Source organism: Myotis yumanensis, unplaced genomic scaffold (genome assembly GCF_028538775.1).
Source record: "Myotis yumanensis isolate MYYU_CA2020_CCGP unplaced genomic scaffold, mMyoYum1.0.hap1 SCAF_1, whole genome shotgun sequence".
Taxonomy (NCBI): Eukaryota; Metazoa; Chordata; class Mammalia; order Chiroptera; family Vespertilionidae; genus Myotis; species Myotis yumanensis.
The window spans coordinates 238,006,235-238,019,932 of NW_027223752.1; the positions used below are offsets into that span (position 1 = coordinate 238,006,235).

Genomic DNA, 13,698 nt, shown 5'->3' on the forward strand with positions numbered 1-13,698 from the left:
AAGCCATAGTGTCCGCGCCCAGCAGGCTGGTGAGCAGGCGTCCCACATGCACGAGGGGACTGACCTTGGCCTTCCGAAGCACGTGCCCCCGGCAGGGAGAGCTGCCGGCCGGCTGGCTCTTCCTCAGGACGGCAGCGCTGTTCACGGGCAGGGGGCCCTCGGCGTCACTGGTCTCGCAGCTGGACAGCGGGGAGTTCTCCAGAGTCCGGGGCCTGAGCACTGGGGACTGAAAGAGGCGGCGAAGCTGCTTCCCAGCAGGGATGGCGCCTTTACCAGGAACAGGGGGCTCGGGATACGCCACCCACAGTGAGGACACCAGGTGTCTGTGTGGTCCCTGCCCAGTGCTCAGAGCACCTTCCAACGTCCGTCTCACAGACAGAAAGACTGAGGCGCAGAGAGACGCTCAACCGGCGGGTCATGCTGGGAAGCGGGGAGGCCCAGTCGGCGTCCTCTGCATTCCATAGTGCCTCCAGCCCAGCACGCGCCTCTAACAGTCCCCTCTCCGGGGCCTCTAACTCCCAGGCACCTCTCACCCGCAGCCCCAGCAGCAGAGACCTGGTGGCAGCCACAGCAGGAACTGGGGGAACCACACGCGGCCAGCTCATGGGAGGAACCGGGCAGAGCAGGCCCAGGATTCCAGGCTGTGAAAAAGACCAGGACCTGCCAGTTTGGCTCAGTGGACAGAGCGTCAGCCTGTGGACTGAAGGGTCCCGGGTTTGACTGGTCAAGGGCTCATACCTCGGTTGCAGGCTCAATGCAAATTGATGTTTCTCTCTCTCTCTCTCTCAAAAAAAAAAAAAAAAAGAAAGAAAGAAAGAGGAAGAAAGGAAGGAAGGAAGGAAGAAAGAAAGGAAGGAAGAAAGAGAGAGAAAGGAAGGAAGGAAGGAAGGAAGGAAGGAAGGAAGGAAGGAAGGAAGGAAGGAAGGAAAGAAAGAAAGAAAAAAAAGAAAGAAAGAAAGAAAGAAAGAAAGAAAGAAAGAAAGAAAGAAAGAAAGAAAGGAAGGAAGAAGGAAAGGAAGAAGGAAAGAAAGTAAGGGGAAAAGACCCTCAGGTGAGGGTTACAAGTAAATGAGTGTCTGAGCTGACGCGCTGCTGTGTGCTGTGCTGGGTGAGGCCGGGCGGGGCGGCCAATCTAGAGGAACGGGGGCATTTTCTCTGGGCGCCGTGCGTGTGGTGCTCAGGGGCGCGGGGGACGGTACCTGTGGACTCGAGGTCCCCGAGCGGGGCTCGATGGCCAGCCCCAGGGTGACGCCGCCGGCCAGGGCCTTGCGGAGGCTCTCGGTGACCTCGGTGAGCTCCAGCTCCAGGCTGACGCGCTCCGCCTCCTTCCGCCGGCACTCCTCCTCCAGCGCCTTCAGCTTCTCCTCCAGGGCCAGCTGCGCCTTCCTGCCTGGGAGCGAGGGGACGGGGAGACGCCGGGCTCAGGCTCCAGACCTGGGTCCCTCCTCTGACACTCACATCAGCCCTGAGAGGAGCCACGCCTGCGCCCCACCCCTGCCTTGGCTGTAGCTGGAAGAACGGCCCCCAGGGGGCCGCAGCGTGCTCCTCTGTCAGGTGGACCTTGAGCTGCAGCTGATTCCTCCACCACCGCCTCCTGAGCCCTCCGGCCCTATGTCAAGCGCCTCACTCCTCCACAGAGCATGGCACGCGTTTCTCCCGGGCACACATGTTTCATTACTGCAACGTGTGGCAGTGACACAGGAAGGCTGGCACTGTACCCACAGGGCAGCTAAGAAAGCCGAATCCAAGGGTAACCTGAGTGTGTAGCCTGGGCCGGTGCACAGCACGCGGGGCTCTGCTTTGAGGCCAGAAGCGGGTCTCACCCTTCTGCGTCGTCACATCGGCTCCCACCCTCCGGCCCAGCACTGCACTCCGGCCGGCACTGCACTCCGGCCCGGCACTGCACTCCGGCCGGCACTGCACTCCCGCCCGGCACTGCACTCCGGCTGGCACTGCACTCCGGCCCGGCACTGCACTCTGGCCGGCACTGCACTCCGGCCCGGCAGCCGCCCTGCTGCCTAGCAGTGATCTCGGTCCTGCCCAGCCAGCGCCCGCCTCCAGTCTTTACACGGCAAGAGCACTTTCATGCACGTCACGGAGGCAGTCAGCAAAGGCTCCAGCTCCGCGTAGCCGTGTGCCAGCCCCTCCCCCAGCTCCCGCACACTGAGCTACCTGGAGGCAGGCGTCTCCCCGGCCTCCCTGGCTCTCTGCTCCACGCCCCCCCCCCCCCCCCCCCTGCTGTGCTGGGCCAGCCACACGGAGACCCAGGTCAGTGCTGCCCAGGTGAGACCAGCCTGGAGCTGAGGACTGTGTGTCTGCAGTTCCGTCCCTAACCAGGCTCCCCCTGCCCCCACCCTGTGCCCACTCCTGCCGGCACGAACCAGCCAGCCTGGCCCAGCACAGCGGCCTGCCTCACTCCCCAGGGCTGCCTTTACTCAGCTCCGCTCCACTCTGCGGTTCCCTGACCTGGCCTCACCCCATCCCTCCCAATACTCACATGCCCTCCCTCAGCGGGCTCTCCTCTGGGGTGCAGGGCTCCCTGTACCGTGTGGAGACCTCTCACCTGCCTCTGAACGTTACCTGTCCCTGTGGACTGTCCTCCTGCGAGGGACCCAATGCCTCATGGACGCAGTGCCCACACACAGCTCTCAGGCTCCAGACAATCCCTGCCAGCGGGCCAGAGGCCAGACAGCTTCTCGCACCTGCCGCCTCCTGCCTGTCCCGGGACTCCCGCATTTGAGCACCTGCCGCCTCCTGCCTGTCCCGGGACTCCCGCACCGCCACCTGCCCTGGGCTAACGGGCAGTGCCTCTAGACCCCCGGGACGCAGTGTGGGACACAAGCTGAATCTTAGCCGCGAGCTGATGAGTGAGGCCTGCGGCAGACAGAGGGAGGCAGACCCTCCCGGACGGGCGCCCTCCTACCAGCGTTCGCCTCGATGGCGGCCCGCAGGTCCCTCCTTTCCTTCCGGAGCTGGGCCAGCCTGGTCCGCAGGGCTTCCTTCCGCCGCAGCAGCTCCTCTTCCTTGGTCTGCAGCCGCCTGGCATCTGCTTCCACCCTGTTCTTGCCGTACCTGTACTGGTCAGCATCTGAAAGACGCAGGGAAAGCAGTTAGCCTGCAGACACGAGGGAACTTCCCACAGCCCTCGGTCAGCCCGCTCGCTCGGTCAACTCAGAGCTGGCTCCCTGGAATCCGACAGAAGAGAATGGGCAGGTCTGAACCAGCTGATTACCCAGGATTCTTGGGAACAATGTTCTATGTGAAAAGAGAGTATTAAGAAATCCCTCTAATTCTCTTCCCTTCCCGCCAGCACCTCGCCACAGTGCACACCCCACATCTGCAGGGAGGAGGCCGTCAGCGTCACATGCAATCCTGGCTGTGGCCAGTGCCCGTAGGTTTAAACTTCTCCCCCAGCCCGTCACAGCTGGCCCACAACCCTGTCCAGCGCTTTACTGACCCAACAGCAGCTACGCACCGGCACGAACTGAACACGCAATAGCATCAGGGGGTGAACGAACGGACAATGAGAAAAGGAAGCGGCAACACAGGGCGGGGCCTGGGGCCCGACTGTTAGGTCTGAATCCCAGCTTGTCACCTGTAGCTGTGTGACCTTGAACGAAGTACTTAATCGCTCTGTGCCTCAGTGTCCTCATCTGTGAAATGGGGGCATTCGGAGGGGGGGATGTGGATTAAGCTAACATTTATAGAGTAATTTAGGAAAGGTCCTTCTGAAAAATACACTGGAGAGAGGAAGAGGTGATGAAGCTAATGAGACGGACCCAGGGCCACCATGTTCGAAGATTCCACCTGGGCTGATCCTCCCACTGCTTCTGACATCGCACCGCCCAGGCCTGACAGGCTCAGCGCATCAGGCTCAGCAGCTCCGTCCTCTCGCCACGGGCGCCGCTGCTTGTCTGCTCGATGCCCTCGCTAGACGAGAAAGGGCGTCACAGAGACGCAGAGGGCAGAGCGATGGCCGTGACGCAGGCCGCGGCACGAGGGGCCGAGAAGCCCTCCAGCGTAGCTGCACCCACTCTCAAGCAGGTGCCCAGGCCTCGCGTGGGGGGGGCTTTATCATTTGATCTTTGTACCTAAAGCCCGTCTCACAATGCCTGGGACAAGGTGACGCTCCCGGCAGCTCTAGTCACTGTCAGCGACAACAGAGTCCACAGGGCCCTGTGCACTCGGCAACGGGGAGCCGGGCCAGCCTCCCGCCCCAGCCACAGGGACGGCAGCGGAGCGCCACCGATGGAGGCCCCCGAGGCCGTCCCTCCCCACTCAACATGCACAGAGGACACAATGGCGGCATCAAGTGGCCAGACTGGCCAGCGGACCCCGGAGCACTGCTGTCTGTGGCTCGGGGGCAGGACGTGCTGGGCAGACAGAGCAGAGTCCACACCCCAGTCTCTGGTTTCCAACGAAGGCGCTTCCCCAGCTCACACGTTCCCCACCCCCGGTCTGCAGTGAATGCAGCAAAAACACAGAAGGCAATTATTTCTCTCATTTGTCACCATTAGATGTCACCACAGTTAATAAAAGTTCCCTCCAGAAGGCGTCATAAAAGAGAGGAATCAATCACGAGAAAGAAATCAGCCGTGACTGAGGGGTTCCGTGCCTGGTCTCGCACAAGCTCGGTGCCCTCCCCACGGGACACCAGCAGCATTTTAAGTGACTGCGCCCGCCCCTGTGTTAGGGAAGTAAGGTCTGCGAGAGGAGGTCGAAGGTCAGCACATCCCAGGAACTACGGGGAGCGCCTCCCTGCTGAGCAGCTCGGAGGCGGGTGTGCATGTACGCCCCCGGCCCCTGCCCGCCCGCCGTGTACCCCGTGACTCTGAGACCCCTCGCAGTGCCGCGGCAGGTACAGGGCACCAGCTGGAGCGGAGGCCTGATCTGCCAGCTCCACGGGGCCTGAGTCAGAAAACACGACACTCCCTCCCTTGGAACCCTCCCTGCCGGCCAGGCCCCTGGAGCTCCGGGACCCGCGTCTGCTGTGTGACCCTCTGTCCGGCTCAGGCACCTTGGCAACAACTGCACTGCCTTATCGTCGCAGCTGAAGAAGCCCTGGCAGACATGGTGACAGCGTGGCCCCGGAGAAAGGGAGGTGCTGTGCCGGGCGGGCATCTCCCTGCCAGCTCGGCAGCCTGCAGCCTGGCACTCCCTGTGGTTGTCACTCCCGGCCGTGAGCCCCAGGGAAGCCGTGCATCGCTCAGAGGTCATTCCGCACGTGGACCAGGCGGCAGGCGACAGCACCTGCCTGCGGGCGGCGGGGGGCCAGGCAGGAGAAAGGGCAAGCGCCTGCGTGGGCCACGCGGACTGTACTCCCTGCCACGCGAACTCCGTCCAAGCCCGTCTTTCTCTAGGGCCCTGAGGCCGTGACCATTTGGGCTATTTCATCACGGAAACCACGGCCGCTGCTCGTCCACACCCAGCACGTGGAAGCCCCACTTAGAGGGTAGACGTGAAGTCATCCAAGTTGCTGAGTCAGGGACACACACCAAGGTCCTGACCCAAAGCCCAGGCCCTGCAGCTGCACCTCCAGGTGCCTCCACTGAAATGGGCGTAACCAGCCCTAGAGTCGGGCAGCCAGCCTGGCCTTTCCTGGTGCACAGAGGTCCCCAGGCCGGAGCCTGGCACAGCCCGGCCTTTCCTGGTGCACAGAGGTCCCCAGGCCGGGTCGGAGGCCGGCACCACCCTCCCGTCGGGCAGGTGGGGAAGGATGATGCGGCTACAGGCCATCTCTCCACGGGTCCCATCCCAGCCCGCTCTACAGCTGCAGAGGAGCCGCGACCACGGACGAGGGTGCACTCACTGGAAGGCGTGCGCCTCACGCCGGCGGCCGGCTCGGCCTTCTTGGGCTGGCTGCTCAGGGTCTTGCCTTTTCCTGCAGCCCCGCTGCATGCGAGGGGGGGCTTTTTACTCTTCAACTGTTGAAATAAACAGAAGGAAGTTAAAACAAACGATCACAACACCAGTGTTTTTGTTCTGCGGGACATGACTTCCCTCTGTGACCCTGTAAGTAGCATCTAGCACTGACAGAAAAACTCAGGGTGGCAGGAACAACTTGGCTCCCAAACCCTGGGAGCTGGGGTGCCCCGGAGGCTGAGGTTCGGGCGTGAGGGACGCAGGGCGCCCTCGGCAGGAAAGCAGAGCTACATGTGCGCAGAGAGCTGCGATGGAGGTGGGCACAGGGGGAGCCGGGCAGCTGGGCTGAGACGCTGGGAGCCTGCGCTTTGGACAGGGGGAGGAGGCCACTGCAGCTGGTTTCTCTGCCAGCGCCTCCGTGGGGACTGACACCCCACCGGGCACATCACTACGCTTATTCACTGCAGGGTCTCAGGAAGGAAGCGAGAAAGGCGTGACGTAGAAACAGTTTAAACTAAATTTTGACCAAACACAGGCTTTTAAAAATTCCATAGCATCGCCACTTCTTGGGTGGCTGCAGGCCAGCAGGTGCCTTTTCTCAGCGATGGATAGTTCTATGTGCAGACATGCAGCTGGCGGGAGGGGTGAACTGTGGGTGTCCAGGCCCATGCTCCAAGGTCGTGCCCGCCTCCTGCGCTGTGGGCCGGGCCTAAATTTGGCTCCATCACTCAGCTGCTGAGCGAGCCACGACCCCTGAGCCCCCACTTAGTAACCACTGGATGTCTGACCGCTGCACTCAACGAGGCCGGAGCCACTGGCTCCCGAGTCCGGCCTTCAGGCTCACTGGACAGACTCTGAGCAATTGTCGTCAAACATCAGAAGCAAACAGCCAGCTGGTGTGGCTCAGTGGTTGAGTGCTGACCCAGGAACCAAGAGGTCACTGAATAGATTCCTGGTCAGGGCACATGCCCAGGTTGTGGGCTCCATCCCCAGTAGGGGGCATGCAGGGGGCAGCCAATCAATGTTTCTCCCTCCCTCTCTCTCTCTTCCTCTCTCTCTGAAAATCAATAAAAACATATTTTTTAAAAAAAATCAGAAGCAAACAAAAGCTGTGCTGTGATTCTGGCGAGAGCCTCGGCCGGGAGGACTTTGAGTGCCACCCGGTCTGACATCCCCAGGGCTTCCCTGGCTCGTCACTGTGTAAGGGTTCCCCCAACACAGGGCACAGGGAGCAACCCCTCACGTGCCCCTCTGCTCTAGGGGTGCTCGCACACACGGGCGCTCGCACACACGGGCGCAGGGCTGCATTGCAAAGCATGAAAGTCTGAGGCTGACAGAGCAGGAAAACACATCAGTATTTATACGGAAATGCTACCGTTTGCTACAAAGATGAGGTGGGACAGTCTGACAGCAAGGCTATTTCCCATTTAGGAACCGATAATCCCAATCCTCGTCACCTACCTGGGGTCAGGAAGCACTTTTATGCCCATTTGGGAAAAACACCACAGTGTCCTGAATCAGCCTAGTTTACGTTTAAAGGTCAAAAAGCAGCTACTCCTGGGGCCACCTGTGCTGATGTTTAACGAAAACATTAAAAACACTTGCAGCTCAAGAATCCTCTGCCAAGTTTTACCGTCCCGGTCCTTTAAGTCTCTGCCTTTAGCAAAATTCCCGGGGAATATCCCGAGGCCAGAAAGAGCCGGTGTGCAGGGAGAGCGGAGCCCACAGCAGGGCCGGGGAGGCGTACGGAGGCAGCTCCCCTGCCGACTGCTTTCCCAGGTGAGCCTCGCTCACTACCAGTGGGCATCACTGCAAAACTCGGAGGGGGGCTGTGGCTAGAGGGGGTTCTAGAGGAGGAGGGAACGCGATGCTGTACCTGGGAGCCGAGCCCGAGAGACGCCCTCCCCACAGAAGAGGTGTTAGTGACAGACGGGGCGGGAGGCAGCCCGCAGGACGTGGGCTGCTTGTAATGGTTACAGGACAGGGTGTCGGCAGGCGGCCTAGCAGCCTTCCTGTCAGCAGGCGGGTAGCGCGCAAAGATTTTCGGAGACGGCAAGTTATCGTACAGGGCTGCGTTATCGTACAGCACCTCTCCTCCCGGGCCTCCGCGGCAGGAAGCGGCCGAGCCGCCGTCGGGGTCCCACTGCAACACACACAGCCGCGCGGTTAGTGCCTCGGCCACAAGCAGAGCAGACGTTAGCGCGGACACGGCGTGAGCACCCGCACCCCCGTGCCCGCTGCTGTAAAGCACACGCGTTCGCAGGCGAGCTGGCAGCGAGGCCCGCCCCGCGTCCGGGACTTAGGGACAGCCTGCTCCCCCGTGGATCGCCCCAGTCGTTGGCTCAGGGAGTGTTTGTTCTGTCTGGTAAAGCAGGAAAAAAAGGGCTGATGTGACATTTCTTTAGATTTCGGGAGTCCCCAGGTCCAAAAGCAGAGCCACGTGCTGGCGGGGAAGGAATGCCGACGGGGACACAGGGATGGGGCTCGGGCTCTGCCCAGCACACGTGTGCAGACCCCAGCGAGCACCTTCTTTTACTTTGCGGTCATTACTGGGTTCTAGACGCTGTCTGGAGTGCGTTACAAACACTGCCTCTAGCTCTCACGGGATCTCAGGAAGCAGGAGGAAACTGAGGCAGAGGCTCCCAAGCCCGGGCGCTGCCTCTGTGCCCCACCCCCGCCCCGGGCTTACCGAGGGGCTGGACTTCAGAGCCCGGAGCCTGCCCCCTGCCCCCGCTCTGTTAGGGCTGATTAAAGTGCCGCGACCAAAACAGTCTTGAAAAGAAATCCAATCATCACAGAAAACAGGAGGTTTCCAAGTAGAATTGACATAATGGCACTATTTTGACGAAAACCTTTCCCTAAAGGACTGAAATAGCCACAGGCCACTGGAGGGCAGGGACAGTAAAGTGTACATTCACCCAGCACTCAGCAGGCCGAGGCTTTTAAGTTTTAAAGGTCTCCAGGAACTGCCCTGCATTCACACACACGGAGAAATGTCAGCTCCTGGATGATGCTTATTTCAGTCTTTACGTTGTTCTCCACTCCGCAGATGGTGATTACAGCCTTTGTTATAAAAATAGGAGCAGGGCCCAGACCTCACGGCAGGCATGCTCTCACTCCTCACCGTCGCTGCAGCGGCTATTTTGGTGATGCTGGGACCCAGCTATGAGCTAAAAAGAGGGGGACGTGCAGATAAACTCGGACGCGAGCGCCTCAAAATGACAGGCGCGCATGCATTTGTCCAGGGCGATCACAGGGTCTAGACTAGACTAGCATTGCCCTAAAATACCAAGGGACTGAGTCACACAGGCAACTTAGAAACTGCATAGAAGTTTCTAGATTAAAAGTGGGTGTGCTCCCCCGTGTGCATGTCAGAGACCCTCCCCGAGACTCACTAACGCCTGCGTTGGGCCTCAGGGGACCCCGAATGGCTGAGAGTTACTGCAAATGAAACGCCAACAAGTGCGGTTTGGGGTCAAAAGTTCGAACTTCATAAACAGAGAAGAGCAGCCCTCCCCAGAGAGACGGCCTGGTCCCAGCGCCCAGCGGCGGGGAACTGGGCAGGGCAAGGCCGCTGCCAGGACTCCCCGTGAGCCAAAGCACCAGGAGGACTGCACCGGGGATGCGTCCAGCTCCTGCCCACAGGGTCCCAGGACAATCCCTCCCACAGAGCCTCTGCGCAGGTTCCCAGGGCCTGGAGCAACCTCGTCCCTGTGGGCCTGAGCTATACCTGGACCAGGACAATGGGACAGGCTCGGGGGGGCGGGGGGTGCCCGTGGCTCCCCCACCCCCACCCCCACCCGTGGCAGGTGTGGACTGGGGAAGGGGTGAGGGCCTTGGAGAGAGACTTAGAGGAAGGTGTGGGTTTCCTTTCTGAACGAGCTGCCGGGATCAGGGCTGGAGACGCAGACCACTCGCCCTCTGGAGGGGACTCTGGCGGCTGCGCGGACAGGGCCAAGCTGGGTCAGGAGAAGAGAAGCTGGTGGCTGCGGGGCACATGCGGCAGGAGAGCAGGGCCCACCTTGAAAACGGCAGTGACCAGGACGAGGCTCAGGACCGGGCTGTGAGCCTCTCCCTCGAGTCCATGGCTCAGCTCACCTGTGACCACCCGGAGGCCGGCACAGAGACGACCAATAAACGGGAGTGATGTGTGGACACGTCAACACACGCTTATTGATGAGTTCTGCTATTGTACGTGGGACAAGGCAGCGAAAAGCTAAGGCCACACCGCACCTGCTCAGCGCCAGGCACCGGCCTGCTCTCCAAGGCCCCGGAGGGAGACAGTCCTGAGCCTGTAGCATGGCCCGCATCTATGGCAACATTTCCTCCCCCTCCCTCCCCGCCTCCCCCTCTCCCCGCCTCCCTCCCTCCCACCTTCCTTCCCTGCCTCCCTCCCTTCCTGCCACCTTCTCACCTTCCCACCTTCCTTCCCTCCCTCCCACATTTGCCTCTTATGGTGCTTGCTCAGCACTGTACCCCCGGGAACGACTCCCTGGGAACTGACAGCGCACCACACCTGGACTTACCCAAGGCTGGTACTCTAGCGTGTTCTCCTCAGTCAGTGCTTAGGGTGTGCGAACGTTTAACTATGACGGGGACATGGAGCCCTGAAGGAGAACCTGCCTACGGGTGTCAGATGCCTACGTGTCCAAATGCAGATTAAGATGGACAACTTGTCAGAAACAAGGACAGGAGAGATGGGACGGAGCTGTCATCACGTGTCAGCCGATGTCCGACAGCGACCGCTCCCTGGGGCTGCGCACTCACCGAGCCGTTCACGCAGGGGGCATCGTCGTAGTGCAGCGCCGTCCCGCTGGGGTGGGCATAGCCGTTGGGGGTGCCCCCGAGGTAGGGGTTGGTGGAGATGACACGTCTGTTCATGAAGCTGAAAGACAGGACGTGAGGTAACTCCTCCCGCCGGGCAGCAAGTCTGGCCTGAGCCCTGACCTGATGCTCGGCCCATCAGAGGCTGTGCAGGGAGCCTCAGTGCCGGCAGGCACTGGAGCCACAGCCGCACGCCCCACCTAGAGAATGCGAGGGCAGCACGCCTGCAGGACCGGGCCAGGGGCGGCCATAGTGTGTGCAACACAGCCCTGCAGGACCATACCAGGGGCGGCCACCACCCTGCAGGACTGTGCCAGGGCCGGCCATAGTGTGTGCAACACGGCCCTGCAGGACCATACCAGGCGCGGCCACCACCCTGCAGGACTGTGCCAGGGCCGGCCATAGTGTGTGCAACACGACCCTGCAGGACCGTGCCAGGGGCGGCCACAGTACGTGCAACACAGCCCTGAGGACCATACCAGGGGCGGCCACCACCCTGCAGGACCGTGCCAGGGGTGGCCACAGTGCATGCTGGGTACACCATTCTTACCGTCAGTGGACTAAAGACCTCTCTGGCCCACTGACTGTTTTTGTAAATAAAGTTTTATTGGGACACAGCCCTGACCCTTCATGTAGGTACCGACAGTGGCTGCTTTCAAGACTTTACATGCCTCCTTCACGACCCTGTCCTCAAGCCAGGGACCAGACGCTGCAGAACTGAAGTATTTCCCGTCCGGCCTGGGCTCTTTAGAGTTTTATGCAACAGCGTTTCTCGAGTTCTCCGTGTCCACTCAGCATCACGGCCCCGACAGCTCCCTCCACGCTGCCCCGTCCGGGCTGACGGAGCCCTGACAATGGGCGCCCCCTCTGCTCAGAGAACATCCAAAGCTGCGCGTGGCCTGGGGGCTCTGGGTGCCGCTTCGTGTCCCCGAAAGTCCCACCGGGCACCCTGATGGCTGCTCTCACAGGGCCTCCCGCCTCAGGGCCTGACCCTCCGCCTGGAGCCTTCTCCAGAGCCCCCCCTTCCCGAGGAGCCCCCGGCACCCACACACACCGCCCTCCCTCCGCCTGGAGCCCTCTCCAGAGCCCCCCCTTCCTGAGGAGCCCCCAGCACCCACACACACCGCCCTCCCTCCGCACCACTGTCCTCCGGTCCCCTCTCCAGAGTCCCCCCTTCCTGAGGAGCCCCCGGCACCCACACGCACCGCCCTCCCCCCGCACCACTGTCCTCCGGTCCCCTCTCCGTCCCGATCACCACGGAACACGGAGCTGCGCGCTCACTGGCTGCTGTCCCCGCCCGAGTGGGTCTTCCCACTGACACCGGCGGCTTCAGGGCCAACCCTGCTGTCTGGGGACCGTGGCCGGAGCGGCTCGCAGGGGCGCGGATGAGCGAGCAGGAGAGGGTCACTGTGAAGGGACGCGTGCCTGGGAGGAAACCCCTGAGCTCGCTCCTGGCGGGTTAAGCAAACAGGCTGCGTCTTAAGTGACTGTTTTCCAGCGGCATTTCCCCGCATTCCTATGGCACCTGCATGAATAAGGAGAGAGGACCTGGCTGTGCGGGTTTCCAGCAGGGCTGGCGCTCACAGGGACGAGCGGGGCTGAGGGCTGGGGGCCTCGCAGCTGGCAGGAGGCGGTCAGAGGGAGCGACTGCCCTCTGCTGGGGGCAGGCGGCTGTGCACGCCTCGCTTGGCCCAGTGCACCTGACTCTAATTTATAAAATCGCTCCTCTTGCTTTTGTCTGACAAAGAAACGTATGCGACCCTCTGCATTTAGGGCACATGAAGTGTGCCTAGGAAAGAGGAACTTAAATGTTTGAGTTTGCAATGACCGGAGTTTTCTGATTTGTTTGTAATATATACTGAAGGGTTTCTCATTTATGACTCGGAGGGTGTGTGGGGTCAGGCACTATGACACGTTCTGTCACGAGGCAGTAACGGGAACAAGTGAGAAGCCGGGCCCGAGGCCAGTCCTTTCCGTGCACAGGGAGCACGTTACACGGATCTGCTAGGTGTCGGCCCTCCTGGTGGGGGACCCCTCACAGCAGGGCCGCCCGTGCGTGGTGTGTCTCCGGCTCTTGGCGCTGTGCCTGGCACTCACCGGGGCACAGATGCCAGGGAGGAGCGGAGGCCATGAGGGCCAGGACAGAAGCTGACCCGCCTGGGGGATGCTGAGGGCACCGGACGACGGGACATGAGACTGAGACGTCAGACACCAGGACGTCCCGGCTGGAGCAGGCCTTCGCCACACCCACCTCCTCCCACAGAGGGCACAGGGCCCAACCGGTCTGCAGGCCTAAAGGGGACAGGCCGAGGCTCAGCCCTGTGCTGACTTCCGCTGGCGCCCTGGCTGCTACAGCAGCTCAGCCACCCTGAGAAGCAGGAGTGAGACCAGAGGCCACGAGCCACGTGCTGAACCCAGAACACGAGTCGCTCACAGGAAACACATTCTGGGGGAAATACACCCGACACAGAAGTTCCTCTCCTCACCACTGCCCAGTGCCCAGGGCAGGCCATCAGGCACTCACACTGTCGTGCAGCCGTCCACCGTCATCTCCAGAACTTTCCATCTTCCCACTGACACTCGTCCCCATTAACGTAATCCCTCCCTTGCCCGGCCCCGGGACCCACTCTACTTTCTGTCCTGACTTTCCCACAGAGCGACGCGAGTGAGAATGAGTGCTTTCTGCTGGGGACCCTCTCGCTTTGCTGGCGATCGCCAGGCAAAGCTGTCCCAGGCTGGCTCCTCACACAGGCTGCTTAGCCCGGACAGAGGCGCCTGACGCCTCATGTGACCAAGCTACCTTCCCTCAGCCCCAGCGCGTCCCGGTCGAGCGGCCAGGGCCCACAGACTTTTATAGGAAAAGTCAGTCTAGTGCAGTGGTTCTCAACCTTGGCTGCACCTTCGAATCACCTGGGAATCTTTAAAATCCTGATTTCTGGGCCTCATCCTCCAATAATTCTGTTTCTTTGTTATGGGGTGGGGCCACAACATTAATAACAAAGAAAAAGAATT

At 61.2% G+C, this 13,698-nt stretch overlaps 1 protein-coding gene across 4 annotated transcripts in view; it reads right to left on the minus strand.

Annotated features, from left to right (window-relative positions):
• AFAP1 (actin filament associated protein 1) overlaps positions 1 to 13,698 on the minus strand; it is a 76,700-nt gene that overhangs the window by 5,804 nt on the left and 57,198 nt on the right. For 2 of the 4 annotated variants that reach the window (XM_070399821.1, XM_070399810.1), the window contains 6 exons: positions 10,630 to 10,747; positions 7,739 to 8,005; positions 5,810 to 5,924; positions 2,924 to 3,088; positions 1,200 to 1,390; positions 65 to 226 (listed from right to left, as the gene is read on the minus strand). In XM_070399821.1, coding sequence (XP_070255922.1) covers positions 65 to 226; positions 1,200 to 1,390; positions 2,924 to 3,088; positions 5,810 to 5,924; positions 7,739 to 8,005; positions 10,630 to 10,747 — 1,018 coding nt within the window. The remainder of the gene's footprint in view (positions 1 to 64; positions 227 to 1,199; positions 1,391 to 2,923; positions 3,089 to 5,809; positions 5,925 to 7,738; positions 8,006 to 10,629; positions 10,748 to 13,698) is intronic. The other 2 variants (XM_070399829.1, XM_070399839.1) reach the window with 2 other exon arrangements.